Below are 24,450 nucleotides of genomic sequence, written 5' to 3'. Positions count from 1 at the left end.
ATTTTGAAATCGAGGCGTTGCTTAACTGGGAGCCAACGTAGGGTCAGCGAGCACAGGGGGTGATGGGTGAGCGGGACTTGGTGCGAGTTAGGACACGGGGCAGCCGAATTGTTGATGACCTCAAGTTTACATAGGGTAGAATGTGGGAGGCCAGCCAGGAGTGCGTTGGAATAGTCAAGTCGAGAGGTAACAAAGGCACGGATGAGGGTTTCAGCAGCGGATGAGCTGAGGCGGAGCGGAGACGGGCGATGTTACCCAGCTTGAAATTCTTCCTAATTTTCAACACCTCTACCAAATCTCCCTTTAACTCCCCATCACTAAAGATGTAGATATGGTATTCAATAGTTAAAAATGTCAAAAGTCTGTGATAAAGCAACTAATAAAAGCATTAAATTAGTATTGGAGAGGAACACAGTGCGGAGGCTGTGATCCCGAAGGCTGTAGATTGAAGGGCCGAAAGACTAAGGGAGTTAAGGAGTTCCACAGCGTTGATTGGTATTACACGTATATATTAAAATGGCGACACATGGTGCCTCACACAGTTCATGCGCCGCAGTGATTACCTGGATAGTGCGGGGGTGCGTTACAGGGTAGCACTACCCCCACCCCTTCAGACACCTTCACCAGATCCCTCTCTTCTGTTGAAAACTGCGAAAGATCTGACAACAAGCAGAGTGAATCAGGTTAATGACGGGTTTACTGAGGGACCTCTGAACACAGCAAAATGATGCATCTCACATTCAACCACGTCACCCCATCATGGTGGTACTTGTACCATCCACCGCATTGTTCCCATGTGACAAACATGATGTGAGATGGGTCTGTGTCGCTCTCCCTTCCCCCATTGTTTAACTCGGAGGTGTTCGGGTCTACCCCCTCCGCCCCCACTCATTCCCCCCGCCCCCACCCACTGCCCCCCGCCCCCACCCACTCCCCCCGCCCCAACCCACTGCCCCCACCCATTCCCCCCGCCAACACCCACTCCCACTAGCCCCCCCTCACTCACCCCCTGCACTCCGCCACTCCCCCATCGCCCCCTCCCCTCCACCCACTCCGCCCCCCACCCTCACTCACTCCCCCCTCGCCCCCACCCACTCCGCCCCCCCACCCCACCCACTATTCCCCCCCCCCACCCACTCCCCACCCGCCCTCTACCCCTCCCCCCACGCCACCCACTCCCCCCCCCGCCCCCACCCACTCTCCCCGCCCACTTTCCCCTGCCCCCACCCACTCCCCCTCACCCACTTCCCCTGCCCTCACCCACTCCCCCCACCCCTGCCCACTCCCCCCCCGCCCCCACCCAATCACCCCCAGCCCCCCCCCATCCACTCCACCCCGCCCACTCCCCCCAGCCCTGCCCACTCCCCCCCAGCCCCCGCCCACTTCCCCCCCACCCTAGCACAGATTTTTGCAGTGGTTCTCCTGAGAACATCACCTCAGAAAATCGACCGTAGCTCATGGTAAAGGTACTTGAAGAAGCCTTTATTACCAGGCTCACAAGTAACCCATTACCCTATGATCCACTCGGCACCGTGACAGGAACATAGGCTGGCACGGTTGCGGACTGCAATCAGCAACTGGCACGAGGGAGGACGTGAAGACACAAGTTGCACTTTACCACTTTCTCATATCCCACAAGGTTTTCTCTATTTGCAAAGAAATTAGTGTATTTCCTCCTTCAGAGGACATTGTCCGCCAATAAATATTTCTATCTGTGTTCTCCATCCCCATAGGGAGGCTCAAAGGGACTTGTGCACATTTGATAGCTGGACTAAGGGACAGGCAGTGGAGTTGAATGAGGGAAGGGGATTAGAAGGCTTATCTAAGAGAGTGCCTACTAGGAATTAGCCCCAGAGGGCATTATCTCATTTTAAATGTCCTTTGTGGCCAGTGGCAAGAATGATTTCAACTCATCCGAATGGGCAGGGTTCAAAATAATCTACATTTCTGAAAGAAATGCATGTCTGTCACTATTACTGCAAACCAATGTTCTGGAAGAGCTTCATTTCCTGGCCAATGAGTTGGTGAGTTGATCTGCCTGCCAGACCTCTGCCCACACTGCTTTGGATCAACCACAAGAGCTGCAGGACATTGGCCTGGGGCGGGCATGTCTTGCAACCACCCCTCTTCGTGCAGGGCTGCCTTTCTGCTTCTATCCCACCGAAACGCAGTTGAGATCCGGCACTCGCTGGGCAGGTGAATCAGAGGAGGGGGACACGCACCCACTACAAGGCTCAGTTCATTGAGGCAACAGCGCAGTCCATCACAGGACTGACCAGGAACAGCTTCACAATGAGGAATCCTGCTTTGATTTGGTTTGCCAGGCTACATAAGAATAAGAACATAAGAAACAGGAGCAGGAGTAGGCCATACGGCCCCTCGAGCCTGCTCCGCCATTCAATACGATCATGGCTGATCCGATCATGGACTCAGCTCCACTTCCCTGCCCGCTCCCCATAACCCCTTATTTCCGTATCCGTTAAGAAACTGTCTATCTCTGTCTTAAATTTATTCAATGTCCCGGCTTCCACAGCTCTCTAAGGCAATGAAGTCCACACATTTACAACCCTCTGAGAGAAGAAATTTCTCCTCATCTCAGTTTTAAATGGGCGGCCCCTTATTTTAAGATTATGTCCCCTAGCTCTTATGTCCCCTAGTTCTAGTCTCCCCTATCAGTGGAAACATCCTCTCTGCATCCACCTTGTCAAGCCCCCTCATAATCTCTCTGGTCCAGGACTCTCTGGTCCGGAAACATCCGTGGTTCGGCATTAGTTTGCGGAACTGCCGCTTCCCTGGGCCTGGGCCTGGAGCTCGCCATTATACGCTCCAGGTGATGCTCAGCATCTCACTCTGCTTCCTCATTGATGAAACTGTGGGACTTGAGGGCGCAGTGAAGGGGCGTCAAACCTGAGACAGACAGAGAAATGACCAATCACCCAACATTCCCCGCCTCTCCTCCCTCACTCAGCGATCACCAGCACTGACCTCCAAGTGCTTCGGAAAAATTCCTTGTTCCAGCACCGGTCAGATCCCCGAGGGTGCTGGACCAGAGAGGTCCATCATCATCATCATAGGCAGTCCCTCGGAATCGAGGAAGACTTGCTTCCACTCTAAAAGGGAGTCCTTAGATCGCTGAACAGTCCAAATCGCGCTCCATTTCTGACTGCCCTCGACGACGAGACTCGAGGTGCTCAGCGCCCTCCCGGATGCACTTCCTCCACTTAGGGCGGTCTTTGGCCAGGGACTCCCAGGTGTCGGTGGGGATGTTGCACTTTATCAGGGGGGGCTTTGAGGGTTTCCACTGCCCACCTTTGGCTCGTTTACCGTGAAGGAGTTCCGCATAAAGCGCTTGTTTTGGGAGTCTCGTGTCTGGCATGCGGACTATGTGGCCTGCCCAGCGGAGCTGATCAAGTGTGGTCAGTGCTTCAGTGCTGGGGATGTTGGCCTGGTCGAGGACGTTAAGGTTGGTGCATCTGTAATTGGCTATTGGGAATCGTTGCTGCCTCTTACCCTGACCATAGGTTTCTACTTTAAGGCTCGTGACAGTATCTGAGGCACAGGCACAGGAACCCCCCCCCCCGCCACCCCACCACAGATACCAGCTACTGGAAGACTCACAGCCAAAACGCAGGAAGGCCTCTTTGCTTATGACAGTCCCGATTATGTTTGTCGCCAGGCACTGATAGGATCCGGGGTCCTTGGAGCGAGTTGGGTTATTGATCACCAGATTTCCTCCGACCAGACTGTAACGGCTATCCCCTTCAATGTTAATATCTGTCCCATTCAACTTCCACCTGCCAGGAGGAATTACACCAGAAAGCCGGATAATCAGTCTCGTATTATTACAGGGAACAACAATCATTCATGCAAAAAAATTATTTTTATCCAATTATTGCAAAATTGCAAAGAGCTAAAAGCACTTCCATTCACGGAGTTGCACCAAACCAAACTCTCCCCCCCGGCACTCTCACCCCCATTACCCCCACCCCCGACACTCCCCCCCTCCCACCCCCTCCCCTTCACCCCCGACACTCCCCCTCCCCCCCTACACTCCCCCTCCGCCTTCCAGACACTCTCTCCATCACCCCCCCCGCCCCCCGACACACTCACCACCCCGTCCCCGACACTTTCTCCCCCCCTCGACATTCTCTTCCCCCCCCCCCGACATTCTCTCCCCCCGCCCCCGACACTCTCCCTCCCCCGACACTCACTCCCCCCCCAACACTCTCTTCCCCCCCGACACTCTCTTCCCCCCCCGACACTCTCTCTCCCTCCCCCGACACTCTCTCCCCCCCCGACACTCTCTTCCCCCCCCGACACTCTCTTCCCCCCCCGACACTCTCTCTCCCTCCCCCGACACTCTCTCTCCCTCCCCCGACACTCTCTCTCCCTCCCCCGACACTCTCTCTCCCTCCCCCGACACTCTCTCTCCCTCCCCCGACACTCTCTCTCCCTCCCCCGACACTCTCTCTCCCCCCCCCCCGACACTCTCTCTCCCCCCGACACTCTCTCTCTCCCCCTGACACTCTCTCTCTCCCCCCGTCTTCCCCCCCAACACTCTCTCCTCTCCCCCGACATTCTCTCCTCTGCCCCGACACACTCTCCTCTCCCCCCCCCCGACATTCTCTCTCTCCCCCCCGACACTCTCTCTCCTCTCCCCCCGACACTCTCTCCTCTCCCCCCCGACACTCTCTCCTCTCCCCCCGACACTCTCTCCTCTCCCCCCGACACTCTCTCCTCTCCCCCCCCACACTCTCTCTCTCCCCCCGCCCCCCCCGACACTCTCTCTCTCCCCCCGTCTCCCCCACCCGACACTCTCTCCTCTCCCCCGACACTCTCTCTCACCCCCCGACACTCTCTCTCTCCATCCCCGACACTCTCTCTCCCCCCACCCCGACACTCTCTCTCCCCCCACCCCGACACTCTCTCTCCCCCCACCCCGACACTCTCTCTCCCCCCACCCCGACACTCTCTCTCCCCCCCCCCCCGACACTCTCTCTCCCCCCACCCCGACACTCTCTCTCTCCCCCCGACACTCTCTCTCCCCCCCCCCCGACACTCTCTCTCTCCGCCCCCGACACTCTCTCCCCCCTCCCCACAATCTCTCTCTCCCCCTCCGACACTCTCTCTCTCCCCCCGACACTCTCTCTCTCCTCCCCCGACACTCTCTCTCCCCTCCCCGACACTCTCTCTCCCTTCTCCCCGACACTCTCTCTCTCCCCCTCCGACACTCTCTCTCTCCCCCCGACACTCTCTCTCTCCCCCCCCGACACTCTCTCTCCCTCCCCCGACACTCTCTCCCTCCCCCCGACACTCTCTCCCCCCCCCGACACTCTCTCTCCCTCCCCCGACACTCTCTCTCCCTCCCCCGACACTCTCTCTCCCTCCCCCGACACTCTCTCTCCCTCCCCCGACACTCTCTCTCCCTCCCCCGACACTCTCTCTCCCTCCCCCGACACTCTCTCCCCCCCGACACTCTCTTCCCCCCCCCCCGACACTCTCTCTCCCTCCCCCGACACTCTCTCTCCCTCCCCCGACACTCTCTCTCTCCCTCCCCCGACACTCTCTCTCTCCCCCCGACACTCTCTCTCTCCCCATCTTACCCCCCCAACACTCTCTCCTCTCCCCCGACATTCTCTCCTCTGCCCCGACACACTCTCCTCTCCCCCCCCCGACATTCTCTCTCTCCCCCCCGACACTCTCTCTCCTCTCCCCCCGACACTCTCTCTCCTCTCCCCCCGACACTCTCTCCTCTCCCCCCGACACTCTCTCCTCTCCCCCCCGACACTCTCTCCTCTCCCCCCGACACTCTCTCCTCTCCCCCCGACATTCTCACTCTCCCCCCCGACACTCTCCCCCCCGACACTCTCTCTCTCCCCCCGCCCCCCCCGACACTCTCTCTCTCCCCCCTTCTCCCCCACCCGACACTCTCTCCTCTCCCCCGACACTCTCTCTCTCCCCCCGACACTCTCTCTCTCCATCCCCGACACTCTCTCTCCCCCCACCCCGACACTCTCTCTCCCCCCACCCCGACACTCTCTCTCTCCCCCCCGACACTCTCTCTCCCCTCCCCCCGACACTCTCTCTCTCCTCCCCCGACACTCTCTCTCCCTCCCCCGACACTCTCTCCCTCCCCCCTTCTCCCCCACCCGACACTCCCTCTCTCCCCCCCGACACTCTCCCCCCCCCCGACACTCTCTCTCTCCCCCCCGACACTCTCTCCCCGCTCCCGCCGACACTCTCTCTCTCCTCCCCCGACACTCTCTCTCCCCTCCCCCGACACTCTCTCTCCCTTCTCCCCGACACTCCCTCTCTCCCCCCCGACACTCTCCCCCCCCCGACACTCTCTCTCTCCGCCCCCGACACTCTCTCTCTCCTCCCCCGACACTCTCTCTCCCCTCCCCCGACACTCTCTCTCTCCTCCCCCGACACTCTCTCTCCCCTCCCCGACACTCTCTCTCCCTTCTCCCCGACACTCTCTCTCTCCCCCCCGACACTCTCTCCCCGCTCCCGCCGACACTCTCTCCCCCCCCGACACTCTCTCTCTCCTCCCGCCGACACTCTCTCTCCTCCCCCCCGACACTCTCTCTCTCCCCCCGACACTCTCTCTCTCCTCCCGCCGACACTCTCTCTCCTCCCCCCCGACACTCTCTCTCTCCCCCCCGACACTCTCTCTCCCCCCCAGCCCGACACTCTCTCTCCCCCCACCCCGACACTCTCTCTCCCCCCTCCCCGACACTCTCTCCCCCCTCCTCGACACTCTCTCCCCCCTCCTCGACACTCTCTCCCTCCCCCGGACACTCTCTCCTCCGCCCCCCCTAACACTCTCTCGCCCCCTTCCCCGACACTCTCTCCCTCCCCCAGACACTCTCTCCTCCTCCCCCTGCCTCCCCTAACACTCTCTCTCCCCCCCCGACACTCTCTCTCTCCGCCCCCGACACTCTCTCTCTCCTCCCCCCGACACTCTCTCTCTCCTCCCCCCGACACTCTCTCTCTCCCCCCCCGACACTCTCTCTCTCCTCCCCCCGACACTCTCTCTCTCCTCCCCCCGACACTCTCTCCTCCTCCCCCTGCCTCCCCTAACACTCTCTCTCCCCCCCCGACACTCTCTCTCTCCGCCCCCGACACTCTCTCTCCCCCCACCCCGACACTCTCTCCCTCCCCCCGACACTCTCTCTCTCCCCCCCCGACACTCTCTCTCCGCCCCCGACACTCTCTCTCCCCCCACCCCGACACTCTCTCCCTCCCCCCGACACTCTCTCCTCCTCCCCCTGCCTCCCCTAACACTCTCTCTCCCCCCCCGACACTCTCTCTCTCCGCCCCCGAAACTCTCTCTTTCCCCCCCCGACACTCTCTCTCTCCTCCCCCCGAAACTCTCTCTCTCCCCCCCCGACACTCTCTCTCCCCCCACCCCGATACTCTCTCTCTCCTCCCCCCGAAACTCTCTCTCCCCCCCTGACACTCTCCCCCCCCGACACTCTCTCCCTCCCCCCGACACTCTCTCCTCCTCCCCCCGCCCCCCTAACACTCTCTCTCCGCCTCCCCCGACACTGTCTCTCTTCCCCCCCCCGACACTCTCTCTCTCCCCTCCCCCGACACTCTCTCCCCTCCCCCCGACACTCTCTCCCCTCCCCCGACACTCTCTCCCCTCCCCCGACACTCTCTCCCCTCCCCCGACATTCTCTCCCCTCCCCCGACACTCTCTCCCCTCCTCCGACACTCTCTCCCCTCCCCCGACACTCTCTCCCCTCCCCCGACACTCTCTCCCTCCCCCAGACACTCTCTCCTCCTCCCCCCGCCCCCCACCCCGACACTCTCTCTCCCCCCTCCCCGACACTCTCTCTCCCCCCTCCCCGACACTCTCTCCCTCCCCCCGACACTCTCTCCTCCTCCCCCGCCCCCCTAACACTCTCTCTCCCCCCCGACACTCTCTCTCCCCCCCCGACACTCTCTCCCCCCCCCGACACTCTCTCCCCTCCCCCGACACTCTCTCCCCTCCCCCCGACACTCTCTCCCCCCCCCGACACTCTCTCCCCCCCCGACACTCTCTCCCCCCCCGACACTCTCTCCCCCCTCACCCCGACACTCTCACTACCCCCTCCCCGACACTCTCTCTCCCCCCCGACACTCTCTCTCCCCCCCCGACACTCTCTCCCCCCCCCGACACTCTCTCCCCTCCCCCGACACTCTCTCCCCTCCCCCCGACACTCTCTCCCTCCCCCCGACACTCTCTCCTCCTCCCCCGCCCCCCTAACACTCTCTCTCCCCCCCGACACTCTCTCTCCCCCCCCGACACTCTCTCCCCCCCCCGACACTCTCTCCCTCCCCCAGACACTCTCTCCTCCTCCCCCGCCCCCCTAACACTCTCTCTCCCCCCCGACACTCTCTCTCCCCCCCCGACACTCTCTCCCCCCCCCGACACTCTCTCTCCCCTCCCCCGACACTCTCTCCCCTCCCCCCGACACTCTCTCCCTCCCCCCGACACTCTCTCCTCCTCCCCCCGCTCCCCTAACACTCTCTCTCCCTCCCGACACTCTCTCCCCCCCCGACACTCTCTCTCCCCCCTCCCCGACACTCTCTCTCCCCCCCTCCCCGACACTCTCTCCCTCCCCCCGACACTCTCTCCTCCTTCCCCCGCCCCCCTAACACTCTCTCTCCCCCTTCCCCGACACTCTCTCCCCCCCCCAGGCACTTTCTCCTCCTCCCCCCGCCCCCCCTAACACTCTCTCTACCCCCCCAACACTCTCCCCCCCGACACTCTCCCCCCGACACTCTCTCTCTCCCTCCCCACCCCACACTGCCCCACCCCCCGACACTCTTTCCCCACCCCCCGACACTCTCTCCCCTCCCCGACACTCTCTCCCCTCCCCCGATACTCTCTCCCTCCCCCCGACACTTTCTCCCCCCCCGCCGCCCCGACACTCTCTCCCCTTCCCCGACACTCTCTCCCTCTCTCCCCTTCCCCGACACTCTCTCCCTCCCCCAGACACTCTCTCCTCCTCCCCCCGCCCCCCCAATACTCTCTCTCCCCCCCGACACTCTCTCTCCCCCCCCGACACTCTCCCCCCCCCCGACACTCTCCCCCCCCGACACTCTCTCCCTCCCCACCAGACACTGCCCCACCCCCCCGACACTCTTTCCCCACCCCCCGACACTCTCTCCCCCCCCGACACTCTCCCCCCCCGACACTCTCTCCCCTCCCCCCGACACTTTCTCCCCCCCCCGACACTCTTTCCCCTCCCCCCGACACTCTCCCCCCCCCGACACTCTCTCCCCTCCCCCCGACACTTTCTCCCCCTCCCCGACACTCTCTCCCCTCCCCCGACACTCTCTCCCCTCCCTCGACACTCTCTCCCTCCCCCCGACACTCTCTCCCCTCCCCCCGACACTCTCTCCCCTCCCCCGACACTCTCTCCCCTCCCCCCGACACTCTCTCCCCTCCCCCCGACACTCTCTCCCCTCCCCCCGACACTCTCTCCCCTCCCCCGACACTCTCTCCCCTCCCTGACACTCTCTCCCCTCCCCCCGACACTCTCTCCCCTCCCCCGACACTCTCTCCCCTCCCCCGAGACTCTCTCCCCTCCCCCGACACTCTCTCCCCTCCCCCGACCTCTCTCCCTCCCCCAGACACTTTCTCCCCCTCCCCCGACACTCTCTCCCCTCCCCCTGACACTCTCTCCCCTCCCCCGACACTCTCTCCCCTCCCCCGACACTCTCCCCTCCCCCACACTTTCTCCCCCCCCGACACTCTCTCCCCTCCCCCGACACTCTCTCCCTCCCCGACACTCTCTCTCCCTCCCCGACACTCTCTCCCCTCCCCCCAACACTTTCTCCCCCCCGACACTCTCTCCCCTCCCCCGACACTCTCTCCCCTCCCCCCCCGACACTCTCTCCCCTCCCCGACACTCTCCTCTCCCTATCTCCCCCCCCGACACTCTCTCCCTCTCCCCCCCGACACTCTCTCCCCTCCCCCCGACACTCTCTCCCCTCCCCCCGACACTCTCTCCCCTCCCCCGACACTCTCTCCCCTCCCCCCGACACTTTCTCCCCCCCGACACTCTCTCCCCTCCCCCCGACACTCTCTCCCCTCCCCCGACACTCTCTCCCCTCCCCCCGACACTTTCACCCCCCCCGACACTCTCTCCCCTTCCCCCGACACTCTCTCCCCCCCCCGACACTCTCTCCCCTCCCCCCGACACTCTCTCCCCCTGACACTCTCTCCCCTCCCCCCGACACTCTCTCCCCTCCCCCGACACTCTCTCCCCTCCCCCCGACACTCTCTCCCCTCCCCCGACACTCTCTCCCCTCCCCCCGACACTCTCTCCCCTCCCCCCGACACTTCCCCCCCCCCCCCGACACTCTCTCCCCTCCCCCCGACACTTTCTCCCCCCCCCGACACTCTCTCCCCTCCCCCCGACACTCTCTCCCCTCCCCCGACACTCTCTCCCCTCCCCCGACACTCTCTCCCCTCCCCCGACACTCTCTCCCCTCCCCCGACACTCTCTCCCCTCCCCCCGACACTCTCTCCCCTCCCCCCGACACTCTCTCCCCTCCCCCCGACACTCTCTCCCCTCCCCCCGACACTCTCTCCCCTCCCCCGACACTCTCTCCCCTCCCCCCGACACTCTCTCCCCTCCCCCGACACTCTCTCCCCTCCCCCGACACTCTCTCCCCTCCCCCCGACACTCTCTCCCCTCCCCCCGACACTCTCTCCCCTCCCCCGACACTCTCTCCCCTCCCCTGACACTCTCTCCCCTCCCCCGACACTCTCTCCCCCCGACACTTTCTCCCCTCCCCCCAACACTTTCTCCCCCCCCGACACTCTCTCCCCTCCCCCGACACTCTCTCCCCTCCCCCCGACACTCTCTCCCCTCCCCTGACACTCTCTCCCCTCCCCCGACACTCTCTCCCCTCCCCCCGACAATTTCACCCCCCCCGACACTCTCTCCCCTCCCCCGACACTCTCTCCCCTCCCCCGACACTCTCTCCCCTCCCCCGACACTCTCTCCCCTCCCCCGACACTCTCTCCCCTCTCCCTGACACTCTCCCCCCCCCGACACTCTCTCCCCTCCCCCCGACACTTTCTCCCCTCCCCCCGACACTCTCTCCCCCCCCCCGACACTCTCTCCCCTCCCCCCGACACTCTCTCCCCCTGACACTCTCTCCCCTCCCCCCGACACTCTCTCCCCTCCCCCGACACTCTCTCCCCTCCCCCCGACACTCTCTCCCCTCCCCCCGACACTCTCTCCCCTCCCCCCGACACTCTCTCCCCTCCCCCCGACACTCTCTCCCCTCCCCCCGACACTCTCTCCCCTCCCGACACTTTCTCCCCCCCCCGACACTCTCTCCCCTCCCCCGACACTCTCTCCCCCCCCCCGACACTCTCTCCCCTCCCCCGACACTCTCTCCCCTCCCCCCGACACTCTCTCCCCTCCCCCGACACTCTCTCCCCATCACCACCCCCCCCCGCCCCCGACACTCCAGATTTGGTATTGAACATGGAACTTTCTGGTCTGTGTGACTCATCACCATATTATTTAGCATTCCAATTGGCCAAAACCATTACAATTCATCCGATTATAGAGAATTCCAGTGGGATTCCAGTCATTTAACAAAACAAACACAGTAATTAAAATATTTTGTTAAGTCTAACAAAGGAGTCATCAATAAAATCTACAGAATTTACTTAAAAGCTCAAGAAGTGCAACAGATCGCACTCCTGTATATGGAGTCACATGACTACATCGCGCAGGCTGGGTTTTTCAATTTAGTTAAAGTGCTCGAGCTGAATTGAATCATCTCGTGATTTAGAATTCCAGTGGATGAAATCTCTCCATTGTCAGCCTTGGCTCAGCAGATAGCACTCCCACCTCGAGTCTAGAAGGTTGTGAAATCTAGGCTGACGCCCCAGTGCAGTGCTGAGGGACTGCTGCACTGTCGGAGGTTCAGCCTTTGAGATGAGATGTTAAACCAAGACCTTGTATGCTCTCTCAGTTGGATGTAAAAAGCCCACGGCACTATTTTGAAGAAGAGCAGGGGAGTTCTCCCCAGGGTCCTGGACAATATTTATCCCTTAATCAACATCACTAAAATAGATTATCTGGTCATTATCACATTACTGTGTGTGGGAGCTTGCTGTGCGAAAATTGGCTGTTGCGTTTCCCACCTTACAACAGCGACTACACTTCAAAAGTACTTCATTGGCTGTAAAGCGCTTTGAGACGTCCGGTGGTCGTGAAAGGCGCTATATAAACGCAAGTCTTTCTTTTTTACACAATGGGAACGGCACATTGGAATTCTGCACCGATTGAACGTGAAGTGTACATAAGAATTTCATGCAATGTGAGTAAATGGGATCGGTGTGTGGGACCCCATACTGTGGGAGAGAAGGAAAGGATGAACAGGAAAGCGAAGGCTGAGGGGTGACCTAATAGAGGTCTTTAAAATTATGAAAGGTTTTGATAGAGTGGATACAGAGAGAATGTTTCCACTTGTGGGGAAGAGCATAACTAGAGACTATCAATATAAGTTAGTCACCGAGAAATCCAATAGGGAATTCAAAAGAAACTTTTTTACCGGAAAAGTAGTGAGAATGTAGAACTCATTACTGTAATGTACGCACCTCGTGAGCATGCTCACAGGTTTGTGGAGCTGTTGCATTGTGAGTGGCTTAGCCCATCACGTGATGCTCACAAGACTCAATAAAACCCCAGCCAGTTGGGTCTAGGCCATCCACGATGAGGTACGCAGTTGTGAGCCTGGTGGATGAACTGGTAATGTGTAGTGTGATTGTTAAACCTTTATTAATAAACCAACTAGTTCTTAATAGCAATATGTTGCTGTGAATTCTTCAGCAAAAAACTCATGAAGCAAATACATTACAGCAACCACAGGGAGTGGTTGAATTGAATAGTATCGATGCATTTACGGGGAGGCTAGACAAGCATATGAGGGAGAAGGGAATAGAGGGTTACGCTGATAGAGATAGACGAGGAAAGACGGGAGGAGGCTCGAGTGGAGCATAAACGCTGGCATGGCCTGATTGGGCCGATTGGCCTGTTTCTGTGCCGTATATCCGGTGTAATCCTATGAAGGATACATGGGAATGTTTCACACTGGGAGTGAGTGGGACTGGCATATGGGTACACACTGAATACATGATACGTGAGGGTTCTGTACAATGGGTATGTGCAAGGAGATTGAATTCTCGAACGAGGGATGTGTGTATCTAGATCTCACTTTATTATTTTTTCAGCTCACTGAAATAGGCAATAAATAGCAGGTGTCATTTCAAACATTGTAAAACAACCCCGAGTGTGATTTAACCTGAAATAAAAACAGAAAATGCTGGAAATACTCAGCAGGTCAGGCAGCATCTGTGGAGGGAGGAACAGAGTTAACGTTTCAGGTTGATGACCTTTCGTCAAAAGTTGGAGATGGAACAGGTTTGAAGCGAGTGCAGGGGGAGGGAAAGGGGGAGGGGAAAGGGAAGGACTGTGATAGGGTGGAAGGCAGGAGAGATTAAATGACAAAAGGGACGAGGTGAGTTGAATGGTAACAGGACAAGTAAAGGAACAAAAGATGGGTGTAGAGGAGGTGTAAATGGGAATGGCAGAATCAGCAAAAGCTGGTATCTGAAGAAATAGGGACAAAGGTTATGGTCTGAATTTAGTTTTAGGCTCAGTCCATCATGAAGGACAATTTTTAAGGTAATTGGCAAAAGAGCCAGAGGTGAGGTGAGAATTGTTTTTTTACGCAGCGAGTTGTTACGGTCGGGAACGCGCTGCAAGAAAGGACGGTGGGAGCCAGTTCAATCGTAACTTTCAAAAGGGAATTGGATCAATACAGGCGTGCCATCCGAAATCCGGAAACCTCAGGACCGAGGCCATTCCGGATATTTCTGGATTTCGGAACGTCCTTGCCTGGGCCGAGGTAGGTAGATAGGGTAGGGAGGGGGCGTTGGTCGGGCCGTCGGAGGTCGGGGGAGGGGGCGTTGGTCGGGCCGCCGGAGGTCGGGGGAGGGGGCGTTGGTCGGGCCGCCGGAGGTCGGGGGGGGGCGGGTGGTCGGGCCGAGGTCGGGGGGGGTCGGTCGGGCCGAGGTCGAGGGGGTCGGTCGGGCCGAGGTCGGGGGGGGTCGGTCGGGCCGCCGGAGGTCGGGGGGGCGGGCAGTCGGGCCGAGGTCGAGGGGGTCGGTCGGGGCCGCCGGAGGTCGGGGGGGCGGGCAGTCGGGCCGAGGTCGGGGGGGGTCGGTCGGGCCGCCGGAGGTCGGGGGGGCGGGCAGTCGGGCCGAGGTCGGGGGGGGTCGGTCGGGCCGCCGGAGGTCGGGGGGGGGTCGGTCGGGCCGAGGTCGAGGGGGTCGGTCGGGGCCGCCGGAGGTCGGGGGGGCGGGCAGTCGGGCCGAGGTCGGGGGGGGTCGGTCGGGCCGAGGTCGAGGGGGTCGGTCGGGGCCGCCAGAGGTCGGGGGGGCGGGCAGTCGGGCCGAGGTCGGGGGGGGTCGGTCGGGGCCGCCGGAGGTCGGGGGGGCGGGCAGTCGGGCCAAGGTTGGGGGGTCGGTCAGGCCGCCGGAGGTCGGGGGGGTCGGTTGGGCCGAGGTCGGGAGGAGGTCGGGCAGCCAGAGGTCGGTGGAGGTCAGGCAAGGCAAGGGAGTCCGGATTTCGGAACATTTTCCGGTTTCTGGACAACCCCGCCACAGATCGGCCCGATGTCCGGATACTGAAACATTCCAGATTCTGGAACTCCGGATTTTGGACGTCACACCTGTACTTGAAGGGGAGAAACATGCAGGGCTGTGGGGAAAAAGCAGGGGGGCGCGAGTGGGGAGTGGGGATTAATTGTTCGCTCTTTCAAAGAGCCGGCACGGGCAAGATGGGCCGAATGGCCTCCTGCTGTGCTGTAAGAATTATTATGTAAGTATGATTATTTTATGAATTAATAATTTAAAATCTGACAACTAATAGTTTTAAGTCTGGGAGCGATAGATCTTTGCGAGGCAAGGATATAAAAGGAAATGGAGCCAAGATGGGTGGATGGAGTTAAGATACAGGTCAGCCATAATCAATGTTGGTGCATTGATCGGGAGGTCACAGGCAGGTCCCTCGTTAGCTCTTGTCTCTGGAAAATAAATCACGCAGCAAGTTTAAAGGGACCGTGCACAAAAACAAAAGAGGGAACATTCTCTATTATCTCATTGAATGGTGGAAACAGGCTCGAGGGGCACAATGGCCTATTCCTGTTCCTATGAAAACGAAAGAAAGACTTGCATTTATATACAGCCAGTGAAGTACTTTTGGGAGTGTAGTCACTGTTGTAATGTGGGAAACGCAGCAGCCAATTTGCGCACAGCAAGCTCCCACAAACAGACCAGATCATCTGTTTCAGTGATGTTGATTGAGAGATAAGTAATGGCCAGGACACCAGGGTTAACTCCCTGCTCTTCTTCAAAGTAGTGCCATGGGATCTTTTATGTCCACCCGCGAGGGCAGACGGGGCCTCGGTTTAACGTCTCATCTGAAAGACGGCACCTCCGACAGTGCAGCACTCCCTCAGCACGGCACTGGGAGTGTCAGTCTAGATTTTTGTGCTCAAGTCCTTGGAGTGGGACCCACAACCTTCTGATTCAGAGGCGAGAGTGCTGCCCACTGAGCCACGGCTGACAATACTCCTATGATATGCAGTCACATCTATTTATAGAATCATAGGAATTTACAGCACGGAAAGAGGCCATTTCGGCCCATCGTGTCCGCGCCGGCCGACCAAGAGCTATCCAGCCTAATTCCATTTTCCAACTCTTGGTCCATAGCCCTGAAGGTTACGGCACTTTAAGTGCACATCCAAGTACTTTTTAAATGTGGTGAGGGTTTCTGTCTTTCAGGCAGTGAGTTCCAGACCCCCACCACCCTCTGGGTGAAGAAATTTCCCCTCAAATTCCCTCTAATCCTTCTACCAATTGCTTTAAATTTATGCCCCCTGGTTGTTGACCCCTTTGCCAAGGGAAATTGGTCCTTCCGAGCCACTCTATCCAGGCCCCTCATAATTTTATACACCTCAATCAGCTCTCCCCTCAGCCTCCTCTGTTCCAATGAAAACAGACCCAGCATCTCCAATCTTTCCTCAGAGCCAAAATTCTCCAGTCCAGGCAACATTCTTGTAAATCTCCTCTGCACCCTTTCTAGTGCAATCACATCTTTCCTGTAATGTGGTGACCAGAACTGCACGCAGTACTCCAGCTGTGGCCTAACCAGTGTTTTATACAGTTCAAGTATAACCTCCTTGTTCTTGTATTCCATGCCTCGATTAATAAAGGCAAGTATTCCATATGCCTTCTTAACCACCTTATCTACCTGGCCTGCTACCTTCAGGGATCTGTGGACCTGCACTCCCAGGGCCCTTTGTTCCTCTACACTTTTCAGTGTCGTACCATTTAATGTGTATTCCCTTGCCTTGTTAGACCTCCCCAAATGCATTACCTCACACTTCTCCGGATTGAATTCTATTTGCTACTGTTCTTCCCAACTGACCAGTACATTGATATCTTCCTGCAATCCACAGCATTCTTCTTCATCATCAACCACACGGCCGATTTTAGTGTCATACCCCCAACATTCAAGACCAAGTCTTTGATATATACCACAAAAAGCAAGGGACCCAGCACCGAGCCCTGCGGAAGCCCCCTGGATACAGCCTTCCAGTCACAAAAACGCCCATCAACCATTATCCTTTGCTTCCTGCCTCCGAGCCAGTTTTGCATCTAATTTGCCACTTTGCCCTGGATCCCAGGGGCTTTTACTTTTGTGACCAGTCTGCCATGTGGGACCTTATCAAAAGCTTTGCTAAAATCCATATACACTACATCGTACGCACTGCTCACGTATTCCGTATGCCTTACTATCGCCCTGGCCTGCTACCATTATAAACGGAATTATTTCTTATGAAAGCAATCTCAATCGGTGAGAACAGGGGTTTGCAAACTTCTGTCGGTTTGGCCAGTGGTTTGGTTTAGTTTAGTTTAGTGGTTTGGTTTAGTGGCAGGTCCCCGGACAAGCAGACTGTGTCCCCACCTGTATGTAGCAGGCGGGCTGGCTCGAATGTGGCAGCTCAATGTCACCCTCCCTTCGGCCGAACCTTCAGGATACAGCGTGTTTTTCGGCTGCTCTTCAAACACTGGCCCGAAATTCCCTCTCGCGCTTTGGACGGCTGCCCAGTCTGTAACGGAGAAACAAAACACATCAGCTCCCAATCCGTCAGCGCTCACTGCCATCGGGTTGCACCTTGCCTCTCCCCGGTGAGAGCTGAGGCCCCCACCGGTGTCCCCCGAGCATCAACACGTCGGTAAACCATTGAAATAATCAGTGTAATAACACGTTAGTAAACCACTGAAATAGTCAGTGTAATAACACGTTAGTAAACCATTGAAATAGTCAGTGTAATAACACGTTAGTAAACCATTGAAATAGTCAGTGTAATAATACGTTAGTAAACCATTGAAATAATCAGTGTAATAACACGTTAGTAAACCATTGAAATAATCAGTGTAATAACACGTTAGTAAACCATTGAAATAATCAGTGTAATAACACGTTAGTAAACCATTGAAATAGTCAGTGTAATAACACGTTAGTAAACCATTGAAATAATCAGTGTAATAACACGTCAGTAAACCATTGAAATAGTCAGTGTAAATAACACATTAGTAAACCATTGAAATAATCAGTGTAATAACACGTTAGTAAACCATTGAAATAATCAGTGTAATAACACGTTAGTAAACCATTGAAATAATCAGTGTAATAACACGTCAGTAAACCATTGAAATAGTCAGTGTAAATAACAGCGTGCAGTAGCCCGGCCTGGAAATCAGCGCAATCCCAGCCTGCAAGACCATCAGCAGGAGGGCGATGGCTGCGAAGCCAGGTCGCTGACTGCAGGGCGGGCAGGCACAGCAGGAGGGGCGAAGGAGCGGCAAGAGTTTGTAGAGGGAAGTGATCGGAGCCCAGGAGAGGTGTGAATCTGGGGCCCAGGAGAGGCGAGGAGCCCAGGGGCAGCACGGGCCCAGCCCACACTGCGATATGTGTGCGCACTAGGCCCATGCAGCAGAGCTGGTCTCCAGTCGTCCTGGTTAACCCTTGCCACTGGACCAAGACCTAGCTCTGTCAAGCCCGTGTGGTGGCTGGTGTGCAACGGCCACCCCACGTTAAAAAAATCCACGCACAGGCATCTTCCATCCTTCAACATGTAGTTCGGGACCTGGAATATTAAGTCCTTCATTGAAACATCTGTGAACTCATTCCTTTTTGGCGTGGAAGCAAGTCATCCTCGATACAAGGGACTGCTTATGATGAAATAACACATCGGTAAACCATTGAAATAATCAGCGCAAAAAAAAGTGGTCTTGAAAATGTACCGTGTAGGGAATACAGAATCGTTTCTTAGTATGGAAATTGAGGTAATTGGAAAAAGAACCAGAGGCAAAGATGAGGAGAATTTCTTTGATCTGGAATACCTTGTCTGAAAGGGTCGTGGAAGCCGATTCAATTTTAAAGAGAATTGGATAAATACTTGCAGGGGGAAATCGTGTAGGGCTATGGGAGTGAGAACATAAGAAATAGGAGCAGGAGTCGGCCATTTGGCCCCTCGAGCCTGCTCCGCCATTCAATATGATCAGGACTGATCTGATCTTGGCCTCAACTCCACTTCCCCACCCTTTCCCCATAACCCTTAACTCCCTTATCGTTCAAAAATCTGTCTATCTCCACCTTAAAGATATTCAATGACCCAGCCTCCACAGCTCTCTGGGGCAGAGAATTCCAAAGATTTACAACCCTCAGAGAAGAAATTCCTCCTCATTTCCGTTTTAAATGGGCGACCCCTATTCTGAGACTATGCCCCTAGTTCTAGATTCCCCTACGAGGGGAAACATCCTCTCTATATCTAATTGGACTAACTGGATTGTTCTTTCAAAGAGCCGGTACAGGCACGATGGGTTGAATGGCCTCCCTGTGTGCTGTATCATTCTAGTACGGCTCTAGACAATAACAATTATTTGCATTGTGGTTAGTAATAGAATAGAGTTTAAAATGTCTGTAACATATCACTGGGCTAATATTTCTGCGGGAGTCCAATCAAGGAGAGATTGAGTAGACGAGGCCTATATTCTCTAGAGTTCAGAAGAATGAGAGGTGATTTCATTGAAACATGCAAAATTCTTACAGGGCTCGACAGGGTAGATGCAGGGAGGATGTTTCCCAGGGCTGGGGAGTCTAGAACCAGGGGTCACAGTCTCAGAATAAGGGGTCCGCCATTTAGAACTGAGATGAGGAGAAACTTCTTCACTCATACGATGATGAATCTTTGGTATTCTCTGCCCCAGAGGGCTGTGGAGGCTCAGTCGTTGAGTATATTCAAGACAGAGATCAATAGATTTTTGAATATTAAGGGAATCAAGGGATATGGGGATCGGGCAGGAAAATGGAGTTGAGGTAGAAGATCAGCCATGATCTTATTGAATGGTGGAGCAGGCTCGAGGGGCCGAATGGCCGACTCCTGCTCCTAATTCTTATGTTCTTATTTTCCAGCATGACCTCGGTGGAAATCCCGAGAGAAACGACGCGATGACCGTGTGTGCCATTTCTCCGAGGTTTGCACCGATCTTTCACCGAAGGCACGACCGAATGTCAGGGGAAACGCTGCATGAAATGTCCTCACGTGACCGCTGGGGACAGCAGTGCCTGCGTGGACAGAACGCGGACCCGAGCGGCTTTGCGCGGATAGAAAAGGACATAATGAGTCAGAAAAACAGACAAGATACGCAAATTTGTTTCAATATAATTCACTCTGGGGAAATGGCGCCATCACAGGCAAGGCAGGCACTTATTGCTCATCCCCAGTTACCATGGGCTAGACTTTCCCGAGAGCCTCTCAACTCCCGCTTGCCAGCCCAGAAAAAACGCTAACGTTTTGCAATTAACGTTGGCGAGAATTTCCATAATTAAGGTCAAAATAATCGCCCGGCGAGAAAATGGATCTTGCACCAATATTCTTGGCGGTTAAAGGCGAAACTAGGTGAAATGGGCCATTCTTAAATTTTTTTTTAAAATTTACTCCGAGGCTGCGGTTGGGCCGAGGGAGGGGGAAATCTACAAAATAATGTTAAAAAACATTCCCAAGACAGTTTTACAGTTAATCACCGTTTTACAATTTAAAAATAAAGAACCTTTAACTGACCTTTCTTTGCCGAGTACTCACCTACCTCCCTGTTTAAGCAGCTTCCACAGGGCGGTTCCCTCGGCGATCTGGACGGGCTTCCGTTGAGGCCAAACTTACGCCCTGACGAAGGACGTTAGTGAACCAGTTGGGTTTTTATGACAATCCGACAGCTTCATGGTCACTTTTACCGACACCAACTTTTTCTTACATTACAATAATGACTTACGCTTCAAAAAAAGTACTTTGTTGGTTGTAAAGCGCTTTGGGACGTCCGGTGGTCGTGAAAGGCGCTATAGAAAAGCAAGTCCTTCTTTTCTTTTTTTTGCCAGATTAAATTCTCAAACTGCCACGATGGGATTTGAACTCGTGTCCTGTGGATTATTATTCCAAGCCTCTGGAATACTCGTCCAGGAACATAACCCCCCGAATTACCGTACCCAAATAGAGAAAGGTAGAGTCCAATCAGGAGATGGAGACAAAGGGGGAGAATTCCCCCGCGGCTCTCCTGCCTTAACTTTGGTGGAAGATTGGCGGGAGTTGCGGCAAAGTGGTAGCGGGAGATTGAGGCGCATCTCGGAGAAGGTTCACGAGGCTGATTCCTGAGATGAAGGGGCTGTCTTATGAAGATAGATTGAGAAGGTTGGGCCTGTACTCATTGGAGCTCAGAAGAATTAGAGGTGATCTTATTGAAACGTGTAAAATACTGAGGGGGCATAAGAACATAAATAAGAACATAAGAATTAAGAACAGGAGTAGGCCATCTAGCCCCTCGAGCCTGCTCCGCCATTCAACAAGATCATGGTTGATCTGGCCGTGGACTCAGCTCCACTTACCCGCCCGCTCCCCATAACCCTTAATTCCTTTATTGGTTAAAAATCTATCTATCTGTGATTTGAATACATTCAATGAGCTAGCCTCAACTGCTTCCTTGGGCAGAGAATTCCACAGATTCATAACCCTCTGGGAGAAGAAATTCCTTCTCAACTTGGTTTTAAATTGGCTCCCCCGTATTTTGAGGCTGTGCCCCCTAGTTCCAGTCTCCCAGACCAGTGCAAACAACCTCTCTGCCTCTATCTTGTCTATCCATTTCATTATTTTAAATGTTTCGATAAGATCACCCCTCATCCTTCTGAACTCCAACGAGTAAAGACCCAGTCTACTCAATCTATCATCATAAGGTAACCCCCTCATCTCCGGTATCAGCCTAGTGAATCGTCTCTGTACCCCCTCCAAAGCTAGTATATCCTTCCTTAAGTAAGGTGACCAAAACTGCACGCAGTACTCCAGGTGCGGCCTCACTAATACCCTATACAGTTGCAGCAGGACCTCCCTGCTTTTGTACTCCATCCCTCTCGCAATGAAGGCCAACATTCCATTCGCCTTCCTGATTACCTGCTGCACCTGCAAACTAACTTTTTGGGATTCATGCACAAGGACCCCCAGGTCCCTCTGCACCGCAGCATGTTGTAATTTCTCCCCATTCAAATAATATTCCCTTTTACTGTTTTTTTTTCCAAGGTGGATGACCTCACATTTTCTGACATTGTATTCCATCTGCCAAACCCTTAACCCATTCGCTCGACAAAATAGATGCAGAGAGGATGTTTCCCCTCGAGGGGGAACCTAGAACTAGGGGGCATAGTTTCAGAATAAGGGGTCACCCATTTAAAATGGAGATGAGGAAGAATTTCTTCTCTGAGGTTCATAAATCTATGCAATTCTCTGCTGGGCTCAGAGAGCTGTGGAGGCTGGGTCATTGAATATATTTTAGATGGAGATAGACAGATTTTTGAACGATAAGGGAGTCAAGGTTTATGGGGAGTGGGCAGGGAAGTGGAGTTGAGGCCAAGATCAGATCAGCCGTGATCTTATTGAATGGCGGAGCAGGCTCGAGGGGCCAGATGGCCGACTCCTGCTCCTAATTCTTATGTTCTATTAAAAGCCGAATGCAGATTCTACAGTAAATCATCGAGAGAGATACAGAAGTATGCAGAGAAGCAGAGAAAAACAGAACAATGCACAGACAGATACACCCACATAGCGAGAGGGAAGAAACAGTGAATAATATCGACTAAGAACGGGACACACATGCACAGGTACAGCAAGACACAGAATGAAAAAGGGGGCGACATGCAGAGAGAGATCAGCTATGGTATTGAGGCAGGTGAGATTTGTGATTGGTGATGTTTTAACACCAGTGGAGTCTCGGACTCGGGGGCGTAGTCTAAAGATTCAAGCCAGACATTTCAGGAGTGAAATTAGGAAACACTTCGACACTCAAAAGGTAGTAGAAATTTGGACCTCTTGTTCACAAATGGTGGTTGATGCTAGATCAATTGTCAATTTAAAATCTCACTTTGATAGAATTTTGTTAACCAAAGGTATTAAGGGATATGGGGCAAGGCGGGTATATGGAGTTAGGTCGCAGAGCAGCCACGATCTCATTGAATGGCGGAACAGGCTCGAGGGGTTCAATGGCCTCCCTTCTGTTCCTATGTTCGTATTTAAAATAAATAACATCAATCTGAAAATTCAAGCCAGACAGTGCAGCGTTCATGAAAATGTCTTCCTCTTGTCAGTATGTTCTGATCAACTCCCACAGCGCTGATATGATCTTACGATCGTAACAAATTGATGGAATGGAAAAGACAAGCTGGTCCATCAACCCTGCCTCACAGAAAGACTTGCATTTATATAGCGCCTCTCATGACCACCAGACGTCTAAAAGAAGTACTTTTAGCAGTGTAGTCACTGTTGTAATGTGGCAGCCAACTTGCACTTAGCAAGCCCCCACAAACAGCAATGTGATAATGACCCAGATAATCTGTTTTTGTTATGTTGATTGAGAGATAAATATTGCCCAGGACACCGGGGATAACTCCCCCTGCTCTTCTTCAAAATAGTGCCATGGGGTCTCTTACGTCCACCCGAGAGAGCAGACGGGGCCTCAGTTTAACGTCTCATCCGAAAGACGGCACCTCCGACAGTGCGGCACTCCCTCAGTACTGCCCCTCCGCCGGTGCGGCACTCCCTCAGTACTGCCCCTCCGACAGTGCGGCACTCCCTCAGTACTGCCCCTCCGCCGGTGCGGCACTCCCTCAATACTGCCCCTCCGACACTCCCTCAGCACTATCCTGGAATGTCAGCCGAGATTTATGTGCTTGTGTTCCTGGAGGGGGACTTGAACCCACAACCTTCTGACTCGGGAGCCGAGGGTGCCACCCACTGGGCCACAGTTGACACACCACAATGGCTGGAGCATCATGACGAGACAGTACCTACCCGCTCCCCCCCGGCTCCATCGCAGGCATGTAAACTCCGGGGAGAGGCAAAAACCGGAGGAGAGGGAAAAAAATAGGCAAATCAACAAACTGGGCCCTGTGTGAAATCATGCAACATTCCCACAATTAAATGATTCTTTTATGAAGTATGACTAACTACTGGTGTTTGAGAAACAGAAGCTAATACACGTGTGTGAATATAACTGACTGGTCTCCATTTCCCAGCACAGTTAAAGATCCAATGCAAATGATTATGTATAAAAGGAAGTAACAGATCAGCCCTCAGAGATAAGTTTTGAGATTCCTGATTGATGACTAGAGTGAATAAGTGGAGCAACACTTCATAATTTACAGATTCTACCCTCGTCAGGGGCTGAATATTGTGTCTCATCTGTAGGAGAAATAATTTGAGCTTGTTTGATGGACGGAAAACAAATATAGGGTGAGCATCTCACGCAGCGCCCAACCTAAAAGGAACTGATGACTGCATATTACCCACAATGAAATATTCATAGCAAATCTATTTCGTTGAGCTCCAAAAATGTCAGGACATTTGAAAGTCATATTAATTGTGCTATCTTGTGGAGAGATGAGCCTTCAGTACAATATGTACAGAGAATACAGACGGTTAATTGAGAGCACAGTACACAGCTTATAAATATATATGGAGTGTTCTTGGACCATAAGAACATAAGAATTAGGAGCAGGAGTCAGCCATTCAATAAGATTGTGGCTGATCTTCGACCTCAACTCCACTTTCCCGCCCGATCCCATACCCCGAGAGTCCAAAATTCTATCGATCTCAACCTTGAATATACTCAACGACTGAGCCTCCACAGCCCTCTAAAGATTCACAACCCTCTGAGTGAAGAAATTTCTCCTCATCTCAGTCCTAAAATGGCCGACCCCTTATCCTGAGACTATGCCCCCTGGTTCTAGACTCCCCAACCAGAGGAAACATTCTCTC

The 24,450-nt window shown here is 55.0% G+C and overlaps 1 protein-coding gene across 1 annotated transcript in view; it reads right to left on the bottom strand.

The window, feature by feature from the left end:
• Positions 1–24,450, bottom strand: part of cntn2 (contactin 2) — a 146,757-nt gene that overhangs the window by 96,137 nt on the left and 26,170 nt on the right. The window contains exons 2-4 of the mRNA XM_070859477.1: positions 17,058–17,202; positions 3,619–3,794; positions 564–659 (exon numbers count right to left, since the gene is read on the bottom strand). Coding sequence (XP_070715578.1) covers positions 564–659; positions 3,619–3,794; positions 17,058–17,202 — 417 coding nt within the window. The remainder of the gene's footprint in view (positions 1–563; positions 660–3,618; positions 3,795–17,057; positions 17,203–24,450) is intronic.

This window comes from Pristiophorus japonicus, chromosome 17 (genome assembly GCF_044704955.1).
Source record: "Pristiophorus japonicus isolate sPriJap1 chromosome 17, sPriJap1.hap1, whole genome shotgun sequence".
Taxonomy (NCBI): domain Eukaryota; kingdom Metazoa; phylum Chordata; class Chondrichthyes; family Pristiophoridae; genus Pristiophorus; species Pristiophorus japonicus.
Note: the sequence above shows the minus strand (reverse complement) of the source record. Positions and strands in the feature narration are given on the sequence as shown.